At 35.7% G+C, this 21,306-nt stretch overlaps 1 protein-coding gene across 8 annotated transcripts in view; it reads right to left on the reverse strand.

Annotated features, from left to right (window-relative positions):
* Nucleotides 1–622: 622 nt before the first annotated feature.
* The window catches only part of PTBP2 (polypyrimidine tract binding protein 2), an 80,954-nt gene continuing 60,270 nt past the window's right edge, over nucleotides 623–21,306 (reverse strand). Inside the window, exons 9-14 of one of the 8 annotated variants that reach the window (XM_008264836.5) lie at nucleotides 10,982–11,136; nucleotides 9,505–9,538; nucleotides 8,995–9,087; nucleotides 2,558–2,774; nucleotides 2,376–2,453; nucleotides 623–2,210 (exon numbers count right to left, since the gene is read on the reverse strand). In XM_008264836.5, the coding sequence (XP_008263058.1) occupies nucleotides 2,078–2,210; nucleotides 2,376–2,453; nucleotides 2,558–2,774; nucleotides 8,995–9,087; nucleotides 9,505–9,538; nucleotides 10,982–11,136 (710 nt within the window). In that variant the 3' untranslated portion in view covers nucleotides 623–2,077. The remainder of the gene's footprint in view (nucleotides 2,211–2,375; nucleotides 2,454–2,557; nucleotides 2,775–8,994; nucleotides 9,088–9,504; nucleotides 9,539–10,981; nucleotides 11,137–21,306) is intronic. The other 7 variants (XM_008264838.5, XM_008264837.5, XM_002715844.6 and 4 more) reach the window with 7 other exon arrangements.

Below are 21,306 nucleotides of genomic sequence, written 5' to 3' on the forward strand. Positions count from 1 at the left end.
TTCTAATGTTAATAAAATTATGTCTAGTTATGTCTTGGAGATGATAAACCCTAAGTAAAGTATATTTAAACATTTCTTATGCTCCTTCATTTATGTTATCCTAAAGTAGGTGTTTTGCACAATTCTGAGATATTGTATGCAGATAATATGTTCTTTCTTTCCCATAACAAGTACTATTTGGTAAATCTCACAGGGAATTCTAAAGTAGGAAATCTTTAGCAGACACAGAAGATGAAAGATGAAACTGCAGCAAGAGCATGGCAAATCCAAAAGACCTATTAGTGCATAAATCTACTAGAATAAAACAACAACAACAACAAAAGAGATAGAAAGAATTAACAAGCTACAACAGAAGTTATGTCTTTAAAGCAGTAGATTATCACAGGGTGGGAAACGTTTAATATGTGTCCTCCTGAAAAGCATTTACTATCTTTTAAATTAAAATAAAAACAGCTGGTATATTTTCAAAGCATCTAGATTTATTTATGGTGTAAAGCCATAGAATTGTATTATTACTCCTTTCCCACCCTGGCAGAGAATAAACATGAATTCAGAAGCACAGTGGAGTGGAAACAAAGAGGAGGAGAGAGAAAAGGCAGCAGAGAGAGACAGAAAAGGTGAATACAGAGCTACAGAAGTGTTTATTGAGCATGCTACAGAGGTAAGCAGAGTACACACAAAATGAAATTAAACAACCATCAAACCTCCCAACTTTGTTAGAAAATTAATTTTAATTGTGCCGCTTTCAAACTATACTGAATTTTACATTTCTAAAGATGTAAAAACTCAACTAATAGAAAATATACATGACCATTCTGTCTACATAGATAACAGAATCTATGAATCTTGAAACTAAGTACATCAATTTCAAAAAGTATTGGTCATTTAACAGAATCAACAATTCAGATTGACAAGAACTGTTCAAATAAATTTGACCTGTAGATTCTGAGCCATGTTTTTATTAAAGTCAGATCTATTCCTAAATACAAAATATTTTGAAGATTTATTAAAACTGAATATTACAATGCAAGGTAAATTAAGACTAAAGGCACATAAACTTTGGTCCCACCTGGTTGTCAGTTTTTAGAAAACTGCCACAAAATTAATCTTCCTGCAAATTTTCGCAGTACACTTTCTTTATCTTTGAAAAATACATGCACCAGTTCCTGAACTAGCTAGACCAGTCTGCACATGCTCAGAAATCCACAACCATATTCCAAATCTTAATTACAAACTAAGGATGGCAATATATATTTAAATGCACATAAGTCATGTCAACTTCAAAAACATCTACGAAAAATATTCAGCCACAAACAAGACATTACTTAGTGCTGACATTTATATGATACGCCCCACAAGAGTGTGTACAAAAAGGTTAAGATTCCACAATGCTTTCCACATAGGGCTCAAACTTACAGAAATCACTTTGTTGTCTTAAAAAATTAATACTCTGCATCTTGTTAATTTTAACTAATGCCTACATTCATAACTGAATCTAGACCAGAATTGTGAGATACAAAAGGCCAATGTTTTTTTTTTAAAGCAATAAAGCCTAAGGTAGTAAAAACTAAAAATGCTGCTTTATTCTTTCAATATCATGTATCTTATTTGATTAAATAGAAAGAAATGTGACAAGCCAATAATTCAAAATAAGTTCCAAGCAGGAGAAACAAAAACTTAACCTTTTTACACACCCCTGCCTAAACATATTTTAATTTCCATATAACAATGTGCCCTAGACAACCAATTCCTTTTTGCTAGTAAATGCACAATAGCAACACTAGTATTCCTTTTTAAGGCACGTATGTCAACTAAGTTAAAAAAAAAAAAGCAAAATTAAACTGAAATTTTAAACAGACAATAAAAATGGCTTTCCTACAAACAGATGAAATATAGCAGTTAAAAACTCTGCCTTTACATATGCCATTTCATTTTATAACCAAGGAATGATAACAGCATGAAAAAAAGAAAGAAAAAAAAAAAACAAAAAAATCAAACTCTGGTCCCCACTTTTCTGAACAGTCAATAGGTGATAACACCAAACATTGTGATTCACCCCAATTTTCATCTCCCCTTCTTAAATTGTTGACTTGGAGAAAGACACTCTCAGATGATGGTTTTCACCAAGGTTATAATTATGAAGATCAATCAAGGCCTGGATAGCTTCTTCCACTGTTGCCATCTGAAGAAGAGCCATTTTGTGATCTCTTCTGAAACAAAATTATCAAATTAGATACTTTATAGACATGAAAGAGCTTAAAGTACTTCAATTTTGCCCATTCAACAGTTAAAAACTTCTACAAACAAAAACAATGAAAACTACTTTGAAGAAAACTTTTATCATCAAGTCATTAAAGACAAGGAAGCTTGCTTACTGAAAAAACTTAAATGCTTTCACAGTGCCACCAGTGTTAGCAAACAGCGTCCGGAGATCTTCTTCTGCTACTGAAGGACTAGGAAAATTGGGTGGGGGAAAAAAAATAAAGGTTAATGATTAAGTTTGTATTTTATTAAAATATAACGTATTTCCTAAATATGCCTCAGCTTAAATACTTACGGGATATTAGACAGGTGAAGAGTTGCAGACGGAGGAAAGATATTCTGGAAATTTTTGGATCCAGGTTTCTTAAAACGATGCAGTGGGGAATTACCAAAATCTTTTGTTAGCCCTTGATCATCAAGTCCCTCTCGAGGTAGTTGTACAGTCTGATGTTTAGAGAGTGTAACACGAATAATTTTTCCATACATTTTCTGTCCATTAAGATGATTCATGGCTATAAAAAGAAGTGGTCATTAAGTATTGATATCAAAATTCAAAATGAAAATGCTTATATTAATAGCTTTTAAAAAATATTAATTTCCTTATGATTTTAAATTAAATTATGAATCTGTCATAATCCCTGGTGACAAGATTATTTAATTTCTCCTAAGACAAGGCATTCTGGCAAATAAAGCCAGCTTCTTTGACAGAGTAAAAATTCAGATTATGAATATCTATCTTGCTCAAAAATTCTCCTGATATCTCATACACTTATTTACCTAGAAAGGAAAACTTAGTAGTTTATTCTTTTTTTCACCCTTCTACTCCACATCCTAAACTTTACAGTCCTATGACAGTCTTACTACTAATTATCTCTCAAATTCATGTTTTCTCCATTTTTCCAATTTTCACTGCTGTAATATTTTATCTAGGTAACTCAGTCCCCTTATGTGCCTTTCTACTGGGTAATTCTCTACTTTTTTCCAATTCATTCTGTAACACAGCAGTTAAAAAGCTTTTATTAATTATAAAACTGATCTACGTCTGTACCCCTATAAAATCATTATGGACAAAGTCTAAAATCATTCTGTAATATAGCTTACACCTTTCGACATCCTATGACTCTTTCAGCCCCTCTGAAAACGTATCTATTAATGATCTGCAGTATCACTCACTATGTTAGTGCTGAGAATAAACTCATAAGACACCATGCCAGTCTTATAGAACTTAGGGGGTCTCAGTACTGTACTACTCACATTTTATGACTCAGTTATATAAAACAAACATCCTAATGCTAAGTGACAATTTCCTGACTTTTGTTCTTGTGCATATGCTGCTGTATCTGTAACAATTTTCTGTTTCCTCTACTTTCCTTCTTAGTTCACTCATCCTTCAAAGTCACTTCTCTAGGAGGCCCTTTCATCCTTTGGAAAGGCTCAGAACCTCACTATATATCCTCCCTGCAGTATCCTTTAACTTTTTCAAAGCACATTGCAATTTATTCTAAATATATACTATATTCTCTTTCTGACTGTAAGGTACATGAAGACAGGAACTGTTGATATCTGTTCCAGCGCAGCACAGTACATGAATAAAGAACACTACATGACTACTTCTCAAGGTATCTGTTTGGCTTATTTTTGAACAGAATGACTGGGTCTGATAATAGGAAAGAGCTACATGTTTTATGTTTGTTAAAAAAGTATTTATTCTATTTTTAAAGGCACAGAAGTAGAAACAAAATTTTCCATCCACTGGTTCACTCCCTAAATATCTCAAAAGCTGGGACTGGGAGAGGTCAATGTAAGGAACTCAATCCAGGTTTCCCATATGGGTGGCAAGGACCTAATCACTTAAACAATCCATCATCTGCTGCCTCCCTGGGTACATATCAGCAGAAAACATAGAGCAGAGTTAGGACTCAAATCCAAGAATTCAATTATGAGAAGTGGGTACCCCAAGTGGCATCTGAACCACTGTACCGAACACCTAACCATTTTTATGTTTTATTCACAAGTCACAAGAGCTAAAAAAGACTGACTATAATGAAACTGGATAAAAGTATTAAATTAATGACAGCACAGTGCTAAAGGAAATGAAGCTGAGAACAGAATCTCTATGTTTCTTCTTCTTTTTTTTGACAGGCAAAGTTAGAGAGAAAGGTCTTCCTTCCGTTGGTTCACCCCCCCAAAATGGCTGCCACGGCCGGCACGCTGCGCCAATCTGAAGCCAGGAACCGGCTCCCATGCAGGTGCAGGGCCCAAGGACTTGGGCCATCCTCCACTGCCTTCCTGGGCCACAGCAGAGAGGACTGGAAGAGGAGCAACCGGGACTAGAACCCAGGGTGCCAGCGCCGCAAGTAGAGGATTAGCCTAGTGAGCTGCGGCGCCGGCCTCTACTATGTTTCTATTTCTAATATAATTAATGTGCTACAACACACATTCTGACAAAGAAAATACCAAGAATTTGTTAAATCCATGTACTGTGTCATGCTTACTTATATAGAATAAAATACTTAACTAAAATAGACCTGAAAAGACAAAGTATGATGTCCCATTCTGAAAAAGAAACTTTAACAACTTTCTTAATTTGTCATAAAACTGTATTCATCATTATTGCCACAGTAGCGTTGTCTATCTGTAATAGTTTCTCTTCCATTTTCAACTAAGAATAGCAGAAATAAAACGTCTTTCAGGCCAAATTTTCTCTAATTTTTAATGGTATATTTCACATACACTTAAAAAATTTACATTTAAAATTTAGAATACCCACTTAATGATTCTATAGTGATACTACACAAAATCATTTTATAGTGAAACTTATTTATGATAAAGTGTTATTGTCTCAGACAAAGTACATTATAAGGTATGAGTTTGGAGAATTCAGTAGTATACAGAAGCACACTACACATCGTCACAGAAAAGTGTCTAGATTAAAAGACTATACAACAGGTGAGTAATAGGAGAGTGACAGTAAGTCCTAGGCACAGTGTATAAAGTAGGGAGGAATAATAGAGGAATGAAACTAAAATAAAGCAAAACAAAACTAATGGCTACTTCAAGGTGCTTGCTGACAAAAAAGATCTCAAGGAGAAGGGAAAGTGAAAGGAGTTAACTAAAATACCAGGGATTTTAAGTTAAAAAAAAAAAAAGTCAAAAATTGAAGTATACAATGACTAAGCAGAAGAAATTTATCAACATTACTAGTCTTATGTGAATCAGGTTTTAAATAGTGGGAATCTTAAACTTTTTTAGTTGAATATTTTTGACCTTTTTCAATCCATTTCTGAAGATGGATATTAATGAATAATGAAAATTTAAAAGAACAAATTTACTGATACAGAGGTTTATGTAATATGGAAATGGAGCTATACTGACAGTATTCCCTTCTACAAAATATTTATATCACTGCTCTTATTTTAAAAAACCAGTCTTTGGAGACATTTTTGCATTTTATAATTATTTTCAAAGGACTCAAATGGACTCAAATTCTCATTGTTTTTTCTTTTAACTTGATTCTATCATAATTTCTATACTTTTCCATGTATTATCTTTTTCACCTTTCTATTCATTTTGGGAGGAAAGATCTCAAGACCTCTTAAGAGAGCAGCAATATCTCACATGGAACTCTGATTTCCTAACTGCAGAAGTGAAAGCCAATATGTATATATGTATAAACATATACGTTTTTAAAAAGTGCCCAAACTTACAACACTATTCTAGAATGATTTCTACTTATATTTTACAGAATACATTGCAGAATTTAGTAGGTAAAGGTCTATTATGAACTAGAACTAAGTAAGTTTACTTCAGAGCTAGCAATTACACCTTGAATCAGCAGTCAAAAGCATTCTTTTTAAAGTATTTCTTAAAAACGTAAATTTGAGAAACCATATAATCATTTTTACCATGACAGAACTACTCTCTGGCATTGGAAATCAAGTGTTCTATTTTTTATGTATGTATTTTTAAAAATTTTATTTAATTGCAGGATATATTTCCCACCCCCAATGCCTACAAAGGTCTGGGCTAGGTGACGTCAAAGCTGGGAGCCTAGTATTCAATCCAGGTCTTCCACATTAATGGCAGGGACCCAATGACATAAACCATCACCTGCTGCTTCGCAAGGTGTGGATTAGTAGACAGCTGCAATCCAAAGTGGAGCCAGGACTCAAACGCAGGCCCTGTGATGTGGGATGTAGGTGTCCCAAGCAGCATCTTAAAATGCTGCATTAAATGCCTACAGCCAGTGTTCTGTTTTTAAATGTGAGAATTTATTATTAAAATATCTCACTCCTTACAGTATTATATCAAACAGTACTATATCAAACAGTCTTATGTTTATCAAATGATCACAAATTTTAAAACTCTGGTTTGAAATGACTTAGCGTGATAAAACAATACTATTCATATTTAAACATTACTGACTCTCCCATTTGTTTCTTCCCATGCAAAAGCATTAAGACATCTGTCTATAAAATAACGCAGTAAGTATTTCTGAGTAGTCAAATGAAAAACTAAAAGAACAAGAACCCATAAACAAAGTACATTAGATTTTTTTTTAAGTCTTATTTACCTGTCTCAACAGCACATCTGCATGGTACTTGAGGGTATGTGTTTTAAAGGCACTGGGGATGAGTACATTTTTAAGGTCATTATACTTATTGAAAGCTGAATCTACCCTAGCAGCAATGGGAAAAAATGACTGTTGTCTATAGTAAAAAATTATGTATCATGCTATCTGCAAGTCAGAATTTTAGTGATATCTTGTAAAATAAGGATAGTTTTGTAACACACTGAAATGTGTCCTCCCAAAATTCTTACGCTGAAGCATTACCCAAGTATGATTTTAAAGATAGAACCTTTAAGCAGATAATTAAGATAAAATGAGGTGATAAGGGTTAGACACTAAACCAACAGAACTGATGTCCTCACAAAAGGAAGAGAACTCTCTTCTTCATGCTTACACAGTAGAAAGACCACGTAAAGACACAGGGAGATGGTGGTCATTGTAAAAAGCCAGGAAGAGAGCCCTCATCACAATCTAAATCTGCTAGGCACCTTGATCTGGGACTTCCAACCTCCCAAACTTTCAGAAAATAATTTTCTTTTGTTTAAATCACAGGCTGTGTTATTCTGTTACAGCAGTCCAATCCTACCAAAAAACATCCAGAACAATGTTTAAATTTTACTTTAGGTAATTCTTAACCATATGGAGTTGGCATCTCTTATTACTGAGTGTAATGCCACTCATACTTCAAATGAGAAAAAAATGAAAATTTGAGAATGCTTTGATGTCTGTGAAGTATTGTCAAACGTTACTCACCAACAAACAGTATAGGGTAGTCAATATAGTGCAGCAGGCTGACCTACTGTGTGGGTCACCCATAATCCCTATCAGAGTGCCTGGTTCAAGTCATAGCTACTCTGCACTTTTGATCCACTTTCTTGCTAAAGTGCCTGGGAGGCAGCAGCAGATGGCATTAGTGCTTGGGTTCCTGCCACCCTCATGGGAGACACTGACGAAGTTCCTGACTTTTCGCTTTGGCCTGGCTTAGCCATGGCTGTTGCAGATATTTGAGGAGTGAACCAGCAAATGGAAGCTCAGTCTTTCTCTGTCCCTCTTTCAAATAAATAAATAAATCTTACTAAGGGGGTGGGGGAAGATAAAATATCTCACAGGAGTATGTAAGTGTAACAACACAAAGGAAAAGGAAGCAATACGCTATGATATGATGGCCACTTTTATATTCCTTTCATTTAAAATAGATAACTGTATTAAAAATGGAGGTAGTTTTATATCTCACCTGAGCTGCCAAGATCACTGCCAAGCAACACTCATATTTAAATTATGTTTGAAATCAAAACTTACCTATTTGATCCTATAATTCAAACTTTTCTGATTCCAAAATCAGTCTAGTGCATATTATTGATCTTTGAATCTCATATAGTTATAATAGCAAAATACATCAGCCTCTATATCTAAAATGGCTAACTTCAAATGACACTGTGAATGCAGTATCACCATCATGAGACACCATCATCCTTGAATCTCAATGAACAGAATTATAAGCACATATTTAAACTTGTAGTCAATGACAGTATGATAGGCAGATGTGTCCCTAGATTTTTTCATCATTTATTTATCTAAGTAATGATGTAAGTACAATGTGACCAAAGTCCGTTTTAAGATTCCCAAGGCCGGTGCCGTGGCTCACTAGGCTAATCCTCTGCCTGTAGCACCAGCACCCCGGGTTCTAGTCCTGGTTGGGGCGACGGATTCTGTCCCAGTTGCTCCTCTTCCAGTCCAGCTCTCTGCTGTGGCCCAGGAAGGCAGTGGAGGGTGGCCCAAGTGCTTGGGCCCTGCACCCGCATGGGAGACCAGGAAGGAGCACCTGGCTCCTGATCAGCGCAGCGCACTGGCCGTGGCGGCCATTTTGGGGGTGAATCAATGGAAGGAACACCTTTCTCTCTCACTGTCTAACTCTGCCTGTCAAAAAAAAAAAAAAAAAAAAAAGATTCCCAAATAGATTTACCATTTATGTAGGTTTTTCGTTTTGTAAGCACTTTCGTTTTCTTTGCTCTAAAAGAAATCTTCCAAGTTACTTCTTCCCTTAGTAAATTTAGCCAAATACTTACCTGATATAAAAGGGTTTTTTTTTTTATTCCCAAATTTACATTATATGTTTGAGACCAGAATTGGAAATGTATAGATAACACGTAGTTTAATCTTACCAAGCTGTGATTGGTTTCCATCAGCCATCTGTATTAGCGCACTGTCTTTCTTATTGTACAAAATCTTCACACGCTGCACATCTCCATAAACACCTTTTTTGGAGTCACAGAGAGGTAATCCAAGAGTGCAATTAATTTTACGTGCAAGTCAGCTAAAGACTATAATTCTGACATATCAATGAAACATTCAGACATCAACATGATCACGCATTCAACCTCATCATTCTCACAAATGAATAAAGAAGATCAAGATTTTGAACAGTGAATTTTGAAAAGAATAATTTTTGATAAACCCTCAAAGCTATGTGAATGATATTAAATTAAAGACCATGCAAAATAAATCAGCATGCATTAAAACAAATTTTGTGTCTATGGAGAGTTTTAAATAGCAAAGAAAAATAGCAAAAGATTTACTATTCAACTTTAAGCCAAAGTGCTAGCTACAAATAAGAATTAAGGTGAAACAAAAATCAAATCAATAATAAAAGTATAGTGCTAACAATAACATACCGAAGAGGGTAAACAGACTTTGGGGCGTAACCATCTTTAGAAGGAGAGAAGAGCAAGCAGCGTAAGACAAGAAGAGAGAAGAGTCGAGGAAGAGCGGAGATGAACAGATCATCCATAACGAAGGGTGGTTCCCGCAGAATGGTGAGGTGGTCATGGATCATGGTTCAAGGCGGTTAATTGGGGCAAGTTGGTCCGAGGAACATTTGTTCAAGCACAGAAGCATGAACATAGGGAATGGAGACAGGGAATGAAGACAAGGACAAGGAAAATAAAGGATAAGACAGGGAAGGGAATGGGCATTTGGGAAAAGACAAGGAAAGGGAAGGTGAACACACAGGGAAAAGGATGAAATGGGGAAGGGAAACAGCAATGCAGAAGAAAAAAATAAGGAATTGGGGAACAAAAAAAAAAATAAAATATAGGTCAGTACATAGGAAATGCAGGAATTTGGTCAGAAAATGGTTGGTTTATGTACTGTACAAGAAAAACTGAGTAAAATGTAGTCATCCAAGACAAATATGGGTAAAGTACATCTATATCAAAGAGTAAATTACAGCATTTCATCTCAACATAGGGTAGGAAAGCATGCATAGGAATTTTAAACTTTGAACTTTATCTGCATAAGCATGGCTGGTTATGAAATGCAGGCAAAAGTCTTAAAATAAAAACAAAGGCACTCTGGTTCAAACACCTTAGCATGCAAAATTGTGAATGATAACAGTACTAAACTATTCCATAAGTTTGATGTTCATATTAACAGAGGCCAATTGAAATTAAATATTTGAATTGTACATTATAAAATGATACACTGAGATTCCCACATTTCATACCAGCTTTTATAGCAATCAAAATAAAATATACCAGACATAAAATGTACAACTAAAGAAAATAACAATAAATTTCATTTAACAAAGGGGGGAGATAAAGTTGAAAAATATTTAGAAGACAATGACTAATAACTGCAAAGAAAAAATTACTAAGAAAGACTGGAAGAGTGCCTCGTCAAGATCTTTGGAAGAACCTTCAAAGAAAAATGTATTAGAGTAGTTCACATAAAATAAGATTAAAAAAATGCAATGACACATAAGCATGAAATGAACAAGCAAATAATTAGAAAAGGCAAAGGGCAAAATTGTTTTACAGTTAAATTTGCAAATTAGATCACATTTGCCTTTGAGAACAACAAAAGGATAAAAAGCCAAACTAAGGTACTTCACCATATTTTTCTTAGGAAAAATAGGTAATTATGTTAAAAATATATACATACATATATATATATATAAAGAAATAAGACTGTCTAAGGAAATAAAGAATTACCTAAACAAGTACGTAGATTTTATTCAGAAGTAGAAACATACAAAAAAATACTTTGGCTAATGAATGTACATAAAAGAAAGGCAAGTGCAAAATGAAATAAACATGAAAAACTTTCACAAATGAAATGGAGTTAATAACATTAGGAAATCATCTTACTAACCTCTTCATTTAAATTGCTAACCAACAGGACTGTATTGCCACCAGCTGAGACTCCAGGCATGCCCACTCGGCCAGCAGCAGCTGCAGCAGCTGCTGCAGCAGCATTTGGAATAGCCAAAGGACTCAGAGCTCCTGGAACAGCTGCAACAGGAAGCCCTAATTTTAAAATAAAGCATGTTTTTACGAAACACACACAAGTCGTTACACACACCCATTCAAGCAGGATGGCTGCACGGCTTACAGCTGACCATTCCAAATGGCTCCTGAAAGTTAATTTTTACAATGTTAAGAAAAATGATTCGTTGATGTGCAATATTTAGAGAAAAATAACAATTCCAACAAAACCATTAATTATCTGAATTAAGGTACCTACCTGTATTATGTTAACATATTAAATACACAATACTCCATTTTCCTATGAAAAAGCAAACAAAACATAAAGAATGTATTTCCAAGTCAGAGATGAAAAATTCACTCCTGTGGCTCATACAGACATGTCAAATATACATGTTTTTTACATTTAAAATGTAAAAAAAATTACCTTCAACACAATGGTAACTCAAACTTTTATCTAACAAGTGCTATTTTCCTCATACACTCACAGTTCAAATTGGACAATATCACTTAACAAAACAAATACAGAAAGTCCTTCAGGTTCAATGTAAATTACCATAAGCACCATTTAAATCATACAAATGACCTAAATAAAATAAAATCTTTTAAAGTTATGAGAGCCAGAGTAAGAAGATAGAGAGAGCACTCATGTATACTCCGTTCCATTGATTTGTTTCCCCCAACAGCAGCCAGGGTGAGCCAGGAGCTGAGAACACTATGCAGGACTCTCATGTGGGTGGTAAGAACCTAATTACTTGAGTCATCACCGGTGCCTCCCAGGGTCTGCATTGGTAGGAAGCTGCAGTCAGGAGCCATAGCTGGGAACTGAACCCAGGTACTCTGATGCAGGACGCAGGCATCTTTATCGCTGGGCTAAGCACCCACTCCAAAAGACCTAGAGAAAATCTGAGTAAAATGTTTGTCTTCTTAGTTCCACACCTGAGTAGCTATTGACTCCCAACACTAAGCACAAAGATCAAAAAAACCATTATATTGCACAGCTGCTGTATTTTAGTATTTTCCTCTCGCCTATTAAGTCCTTTTTATTTCTATTGTCTAATTTCTAGTCTTACTGTTGCCCTATTAAGTCATCATATCTTCAATATAATTTATTTAGAGAGAATCTCCTTTTATCTCTGCATCCTCTATCCCTTTTTCAATTACCAACAAAATCGGAATATGTTTTCATCCCATTATTACTATATACTAGCCTGTTTCCAAGTATTCACTAAATAAATGAATTATGTTCACTTACGTCTTCCCATGATAGAGAACACACACACAATCTAAATGAAGTAGACTTTACAACATACCTGGGTAGAACTGGCCCTTAGCACTGTTGTTCCATAACTTCATTTTATTTCTTCTTGTCTTCTTGTGCATTTCACAAGGATCTGCTGTTACCTTTAGCTTTAGAGATCTTATTTTTTCAGTTAAATTTTCGACTTTTAAAAATATTTACTCATTTATTTGAAACACAAAGAGAGAAAGAGAGAGAGAGAGAGAAAGACAAAGAGAGACAGAGGCATCTTCCATCTGCTTGTCTGCTTTCCAGCAGGAGCCTGGAACTCCATCATAGTCTCCCATGTGGATGGCAGGGGTCCAAGAACTTGGGAAATCTTCTGATGCCTTCCCAGTCCCTTTAGCAGGGAGCAGCCAGGACCCGAAGTGGCACCCCAATACAGGATGCTGGGATTGCAAACAATAGCTTAATCCACTGTGTCACAATGCCAGCCCCAAGTTTTAGAATTCTACTTTATAGAAACTACCAGGACTTAAATGACAATCTTAAGGTTTCATTAAGACTCATGATTATTTAGCTTTTAAAAATTTGAGAAGCATAGACTGGATGAAATGTAGAGGGAGAGAGACAGGGTAAAGAAAGAGAGGGGGAGGGAGAAGGGAGAAGGGTGGAAGGGTAAAGGAAAAGAGAAGAGAGGAAGGATACTCTCCCATCCACTGGTTCACTTAAAAAACACCTGAACTGCCAGGGCCACAATGGGAGCTGGGAACTTGGAACTCAACCCAAGTCTGTCACCTGGATGGCAGGAACCCAGTTTCTTGAGTCTTTAGCATTGCTTCCCAGGGCCTTCATTATTAGCATTAACAGGAAGCTAGGGTTGGGAGTGGGAGCTGGGTATCAAATCCAGGTACCACAATGAGAATATCTTAATGGATATCTTTAACACTTAATGAATGCCCTCCCCAACTTTCATAACTCAATCTAACTCTTTGACTTCCAAAATTTTTCCCTTCAATCTCTTTCTAATTCAACCTTTTATCTTCTCTCTGATCACTCCAGTAATGAGTTTCTCATTTATACTCTTGCTCTGGATGAGTTTACTTGAAAACTTTTTGCAGGGATATCCTTTTCTTCTGATTTCCCCACTTTTTGTAAACTTTACTTTTTGTCTTGAAGCTTTCCACCATACACAAAATAATTAGAATAATGAATCTCCCCATGTACCCATAATCCAGGTTTCACAATTATCACCTCATGGACAACCTCGTTTCACCCCACTGATTCAAAATAATCTAATTTTAAAATAGGAAATTCTCACATCTAGTATTTACTAAGGCACAGTGTTCTTTAGTGCCTCTTTCAACACACCAGTGTGGATTTTTTTCAACCATCTATTCTACTGCATTAGTAACTTCTGCATGTTACAGTTCTCATTAAATGCATAGGTTGTCTCTAGTTAAAATTCAATGGATTCTTTTCATTTGTTGCCAAGTCAGCTAGAAGACAAATCACTAATTCCTAGGCATGCATTCCCACACAGTACTTTCTTGTATGCTCTTGAAAAGTTATCTTCCCACATTTTTTAAATACATTCTTTAGTATTTTCAGATAGCTTGACTAAATGGCACACTGTATTCAACTAAAGTTGAAGGTGTAATTATTTGGTAGTAACAGAGGTTCCAGATGTAGTCCAGTCATGCAGTCAAATCACCTTTTTGTTTCCTTTTCTTTCCTTTAATTGGCTACCTTTTAGTAGAAAAAGCAATTTAAAATTCTATAAAATTCCATCATCTTTATGACACTTAATGGAAAAAAGTAAGCAAAACGAAAACAGTAACAATACACAGCAAGCAAAAAAAAATTCAGTACCAAGTCTCAAAATTCCTTTTGTGTGACACTTAAGGAACCACATATAAAATTTAAATTAGTTAAAGTGCTGGTCTCATTTTCACTTCTAACAAGAAATGATTCTGAGGAACAACTTATCCAGAAATACTTAACTGAACAATTAATTACCAAAGCTAATCTCAAAAATCCGCTAACCTCTAGCATTTTCTCTGCTCCTATTTTGACTCTAACCACATCTCCTATTTATTAAAATACCACATACTGCCTCTTCATTAGAATCATCTTGAACTTTATATCCCACAGTGAAGTGATTCTCAAAATTTTTAGTCTTGATTTCTTAAAATTACTGAGAATAACAGCTTTTGCATATGAGTTGTACTTATTGATATATATTTTTATCAAAAAATAAAACCAAGAACATTTTAAAGCACAAGAATACACAGTAACAATTCTATTAGCCCTCACAGTAACACAGAAACTCCATTATACATAAATCAGAGTGTGAGAATCAAAAAGGTAAACAGTGTTTTGTGATTATCATCAAAATGGTTTTGACTTTGTAGATCCCATAACAGGGTCACAGGAACTCCGAATATCTCTGGAAAACAATATATAGACCAGTACTATATATACTTGGTATGGTGTTTTGTATATACCTAGGGCTCAAAAAATACTAGGCAATTTAAAATATGTATTTATTCAATTCACATGAAATGCTGTAATACATGATATACATTCTTAAAAAGGGAATACTGAGGTATGTAAATTATAAACTACTGATACTTAAGTCACTTTTTACTCGTGTTTTTCCACTGACATCTCAAAACAGTACTAATTCATAAAAACATATATAAATTACCAATCTACTTAAATTCAATCTTTTTTTAAATATATCAAGTAAAACCGAAGACTTTATTTTCAGGAAAAACTATTGCTTCTAAAATATATCCTGGGGTGGGTGTCTGACACAGTGGTTAAGATGCCACTTGAGACACCCCCATTCTACATTAGACTGCCTGGGTTTAGGTCCAGGCTCTGTTTCAGATTCTAGCTTCTTGCTACTGAGTATCCTGGGAGGCAGCAAGTGATGGCTCAAGTAGTTGGATTGCTGTCAACCACTGTGGAGACCTGGACTGAGTTCCAGGCTTCAACAGGGATTAAACCTGTGAGAGAAGACTTCTGTCTTTTGTTCTACACCTTTGAATGTAAGTAGACAAATAAATAAAATACATCTTACCATGCCAACATGTATTTGGATAATCTAAATGCAACTTATTTAAAAAAAAAAATTCAAAGGTGGTAGAAAACCTGTTTGAAAAAAACTAAGTATTAACAGTACAACTGCTTTAAAATATTTTTTCTTGAATCCATGTTTTACAATGTGAATAACTTGTCACAGTATCATTTAGAACACCAAGCCACATCACCAAACAATAGTCAATGAGAATGAAGAAAATCAACAATTAAAATCAATCTGAAATGGCAATTGAGAATTAAAAGTCTAGGCTAGAGATTTTTAAAATCTATGAAATGCTAAATTTTTAATAAAGTTGTGCTTTAGCAAAAACAAAAAATAAGACTATTAATTATATACTGAGAAAAGAAGGGCCTCAAAATAGATATAACGTACCTCCTTCTGATAATGAGGTAATGGAAGTGGTGAGGTCCCTACTTGTTACCACTGTATGAACTCAGTCTCCTCATTTTTCCACTTATTACCACTATTCTAGGCCATTGTGCTAAGTCAGCCCTATTATGCCAAATGGTCCTCCTCCTCCTGTTCTGTAGTACAGATCAAAAGTGTTTTAAGAGAAAAGGGGCCAGCACTGTGGCATAGCAGGTAAAGCCTCCACCTGTAGTGCCAGCATCCCAGATGGGCACTGGTTTGAGTTCTGGCTGCTCTACTTCCGATCCAGCTCTGCTATGGCCTGGGAAAGCAGTAGAAGAAGGCCCAAGTCCTTGGGCCCCTGCACCTGCATGGGATACAGGGAAGAAGCTCCTAGCTTCGGATCAGCACAGCTCTGGCCATTGCAGCCAATTGGGGAGTGAACCAGTGGAAGGAAGACCTCTCTCTCTGCCTCTCCTTCTCTTTGTGTAACTCTTTCAAAACAATTACTAAATCTTTAAAAAAAAAAAAAAAAGAAGAAGAAAAAAGGGAAACTTACCATCTGCCTTTCACACTACCAGTACTTTTTTTTTTTTTTTTTTGGTGCAAAGGTTTATTTAAATAGTTAGAGGACGAGAACGAGATCTTCCATTCACTGGTTCACTCAGGGCTGGGTCAGGCCAAAGCCAGGAACTTTATCCAGTTCTCTTATGTGGGCTGCAGGGGTCTAAGCACCTGAGCTACCTTCAACTGCTTTTTCCAGGTCACTAGCAGTGAGCTGGGACCTGAACTGATGCTCATATGGGATGCCGGCATTGCAGACCGTGTCTTTACCTACTATGCCAGAAGGCCAGTCCCAGTGCTACCAGTACATTTTTGTTTCATTATTTTCTCTTTTCCTAGGTTGATAACTTAAGAAAACTACTCTTGCTATTTTAATGTAGTTCTCAATCACTGCAGCAGTCTCAATTTTTACTGGACTTGTAAAACATCTGAAGTTGAATTTCATAGTTTCTCTCACTGTAATGTTTCCTAAAAAATTACTTTGTCTACCATGTAAAACTGTGTTTAATCTTTATTAGTCTTATGAATGATCATATGGTAACTACTACATTGAACAGTCATTTCTAATTTTAATCCTTACATGATCCCCTAATCTTGTGTGTGTCTACAAAATGAATGTGTACCACCTGAAGTTTAATTTCAACATGTTAATCTTCTTGTTCTCTTATAGCTAGGAAATCTGTAAGTTTTAAATATCACACCTCTAGCCTCTGAATTCACAACCCAACAGAACACTTGCCCAAGTCCTACACTGAATTTCCTAATGTCTAGGGAACTCTTCCACATGTTTCATGCCTTGTAAGTAATCAGATCAATAAGATGTCATGTCCTATTTTTTATGTTGAATTTTTTCCTACATTTGGTTCTTACTCTGTATTCTCACTTCATAGTCCTACTTCAGATTCACAATTATATCTTACCTAAACTAAGAGTCTTCTACTTTGTATTCTTCTTTTTAAAAATTAAGCTAACATTTTTGTGATTCAGCCGTAAAAAGAGGGCAATTTACTAATCCAAAGAACAATTTCATTTTCTAATCCAGAGAAGTAACACTCCAAGCACAGTTTCTAACTTCCTAGTTACAAAACAGTGCAGTTATTATCACAGGACTTCTAACCAAAGATTTCAGAGTTATGGTGAACACGGTAAAATAATGGCTTTTAACTTACTTCTGAGAAGAATTTCTAGCAAATGTGTGGTTATTTTGATATTTCAAATGACTCTGTAGTAGATGAGTTATTTGATTTGATTTTTACAGTCATATTCTTTTATAGTCTTATTAAAATTAAGATGTGACATTTTAATTTGTAATTTGTGAAAAAAAATTCAAGGGGCTAGCACTGTGGCACAGTGGGTTAACACCCTGGCCTGAAGCGCCAGCATCGCATATGGGTGCCTGTTCGAGATCTGGCTGTTCCACTTCTGGTCCAGCTCTCTTCTATGGCCTGGGAAAGCAGAAGATAGCCCAAGTCCTTGGGTCCCTGCACCTGTGTGGGAGACCGGGAGGAAGCTCCTGTCTCCTGATTGGCACAGCTCTGGCTGTTGTTGCCAATTGGGGAGTGAATCATCAGATAGAAGACCTCTCTCTCTGTCTCTGCCTCTCCTCTCTCTGTGTAACTCTTTCAAATAAATAAATCTTAAAAAAAAAGAGAAAAATTCAATTTATTACATTTTGATTTGAATGTCATCTATCCCTCATTTGTATTCAGTTCTGATTGGGTATATATGGACCATACTCACTTTTCCTTTTGTAATCATAAAACTAAGTTAAACAATGAATAGACTTGGTAACAAATAATATCTTAGCATGTGAAAAAAGAAATTTAAAGCCACAGAATATACATGTTTACTATATACATGACATTATTTTAGGTAAGTATTCCGTAACTGAAAAGAAAGGAGCCTAAAAAGCCTAGCTAATCCACAGTACATTTTATTCTGTTTATTAGTCAGAAGCATGGACTTTGAAACCACACTGACTCGCTCCAAGTTCTGGCTCAACCAACTCAAAATGACAAAATGTGAGCAAACTGCTCTTTGTTCTCCAGTTTCCAAATCTGTAAAATAACGCACAATAGGGTCAGTATGTGGCATAACAGTCAAGCCAATGCCTGTGACACCAGCATTCCCTATGAGCAACCATTTGTGTCCTGGCTGCTCCACTTCCTATCCATGTCCTTGCTAATGGTCTAGGAAAGGCAGCTGAAAACAGCCCAAGCCAAATGTTTGGGCCTCTGCCATCCACATGGGAGATTCAGATGAAGCTCTAGCCAGTAATACTTGTATCCATCAGATAATACTGGTTACTCGAATTGAAATAATTCCATTCTAGGTTATAGTACAATCATGTATTGCTTAAAGATGGGAGCACATTCTGAAAAACAAGTCATTAAGGCAATTCTATTGCTGTGTAAACACTGTAATTAACACAAATGAGATGCTGGAGGGTACTGATGTAACATGTTTTACACTAAGTTTTTTAAGAACACTCTAAACAATGACAAAAAGCACAAAAAATATGTAAACCAGATAGGTTTACTATCATTAATACAAGTCTTATCCACTAGAATTGTATGTGCTGTATTTTTATACAAATGTCAGCCCAGTAGGTTTACCCTAGCATCACCACAAACAGGTAAGTAATACACTGAGTAACAATGTTACAACAGCTACAGTCATGAGGTGATCAGAATTCTTCAACTCCTTTATGATTAAGGAACCATCTATGTATATGTGATCCATTTGCTGATTAAAACATTATCATGCAACATGTGGCTGTATTTCAAATGCTTTTCTACAAAATGAATACCATGAACAAATCTAGGCAATTAAACTAGTAATTTTTCTAGTTATTCTTAGGTTAGGAAACTATCTCAAAAGAATCCTTCTAGGCATTTCAAAAGGGAAGACAAATTTTTATACATAGAATGGCTATAGAAAAAAACTTTTAATCACTTCTAATATTAACAACACAAAAAGACCCCACTTCTTAGAAACTAGTAGAAACATGTACCCTTAAAAGCTTCTCCACAAGGATTTCCATTTAATGGCCTACATGACAACAGTTAACTGAAAGTAGCCTACTAACTCACGAAAATACCAAGCAATGCTTTTTGTGCTTTCTAAGCTCTGGGGCTACCAAATGGGCAAAAACCCTGCAAACCTTAAAAACAGCATTTAAAGAGAATCATGCTTTCTTAAAAACATAAACAGGGCTAGGGTCATGGCACAAAAGGGTTAAGTCCCTGCCTGGGATGCCAGCACCGTGTATCAGAGTGTCACTTCCAATCAACTAATGTGTCTGGGAAAGCAGCAAAAGATGACCATATTACTTGGGCTCCTGCCACCATGTGGAGATCTGGATGGAATTTCTGGCTACTAACTCTGGCTTGGCCCAACTCTGGCGCTGTGCCCATCTGGAGAGTGAACCAACAGGTGGAAGATTATCTATCTATCTATCAATCTATCTAAACCTTACCCACCTTACCTTTCAAATAAATAAATCTTTAAAAAATGTACACTAAGCATCACTTACATATGAGAAAATACATTTTGTATTGCTATATTTCCTTGTTATTATAACTAGCTTTGTGGTTTTCCTCATTATTCCATCCTGATGAAATAATTTCACAAAAGATGTTCATTCTTACTACACATCTTACAGAATCATGTTAAAAAAAAATAAACAAGAAGAGTAACCAAGAAAAAGAAACCTGAGAAACGTTAATCCTTTCACTGAGTGACTCAAATTTATACTTGCAGGTTATTTTTTCTTCACACCTGGCTATAAGAGACAAGTGATTTATACCTCTAGTAAACAGCCTGGATGAAGCGCTACCTACTTCCCTTCCTGATCCAGTTTGATGCTAATATGCCCGGGAAGGCAACATTTAACGGCTCAAATATTCAAGTACCTACCAACCATGTGGGAGACCTCAGTGAAGTTCCTGGCAAGCCTGGCACAATGTAGGCATTTGGGGAGTGAACCAGCAGGTGGAAGATCTCTCCCCCTCACTTTCTAACACTCTTTCAAATAAATAAATCTTAAAAAGCAAAACATTTTTTGAGAAAACAGGAAACTGTAATGTGTATAGGGCATTTAACAGTATCAAGAAATCACTGTCAGCTTTGATAAGTATGATAGTCATGTAATAATCTGATTGTTTTAGAGAGACTATGGTAATATTTGAGATGACACATCATGATGTGAAGAATTTGCTTTAAAGTTTAGTAGAAAAAATAAGTAGGGGCCGGCACTATGGCACAGCAGGTAAAGCCACCACCTGCGGTGCTGGCATCCCATAAAGGTACCGGTTTAAGTCCCAGCTGCTCCACTTCCAATCCAGCTCTCTGCTATGGCCTGGGAAAGCAGTACAAGATGGCCCAAGTCCTTGGGCCCCTGTACCTTCTAGGAGACCTGGAGGAAGCTCTTGGCTCCTGATCGGCGCAGCACTGGCCATGGTGGCCAATTAGGGAGTGAACCAGCAGATAAAGACCTCTCTGTCTCTCCTCTCCTCCTTGTAACTCTGATTTTTAAATAAATAAATAAATCTTTAAAAAAAAAAAAGGCGCAAAAAAATAAGTAGATAAAACAAGTGTGGGCACTACTGGCCTAAGATGCTGGGTTTGTGGAATTTATTACATTACTATATAATAACTGAGATGTTTAATAGAAAGTTTCTAAGTATTACCATGTGAATGTACCATTTTTCAAAGAAAAGCAGAACTTTCAGCAATATGCAAATATCCTCCTCAATCTTATGCATAACACACACAGAAAAGGTTCTATTTAAACAATATAATACTAGAATTATACAAAGATTCAAATGGCATGAATGAAGTGTTAAAGTATTGCTCAAAAATTTAAAGAATTTTTTTAATAAGGGCATCACTAAACACTTTGCTAAAAAGCTAAAATTTAGAAAACTACACATTTTCTATAGTCGTAAGT

This window comes from Oryctolagus cuniculus, chromosome 7 (assembly GCF_051225735.1).
Source record: "Oryctolagus cuniculus isolate XC-2025 breed Fujian yellow rabbit chromosome 7, ASM5122573v1, whole genome shotgun sequence".
In the NCBI taxonomy this organism is placed as follows: domain Eukaryota; kingdom Metazoa; phylum Chordata; class Mammalia; order Lagomorpha; family Leporidae; genus Oryctolagus; species Oryctolagus cuniculus.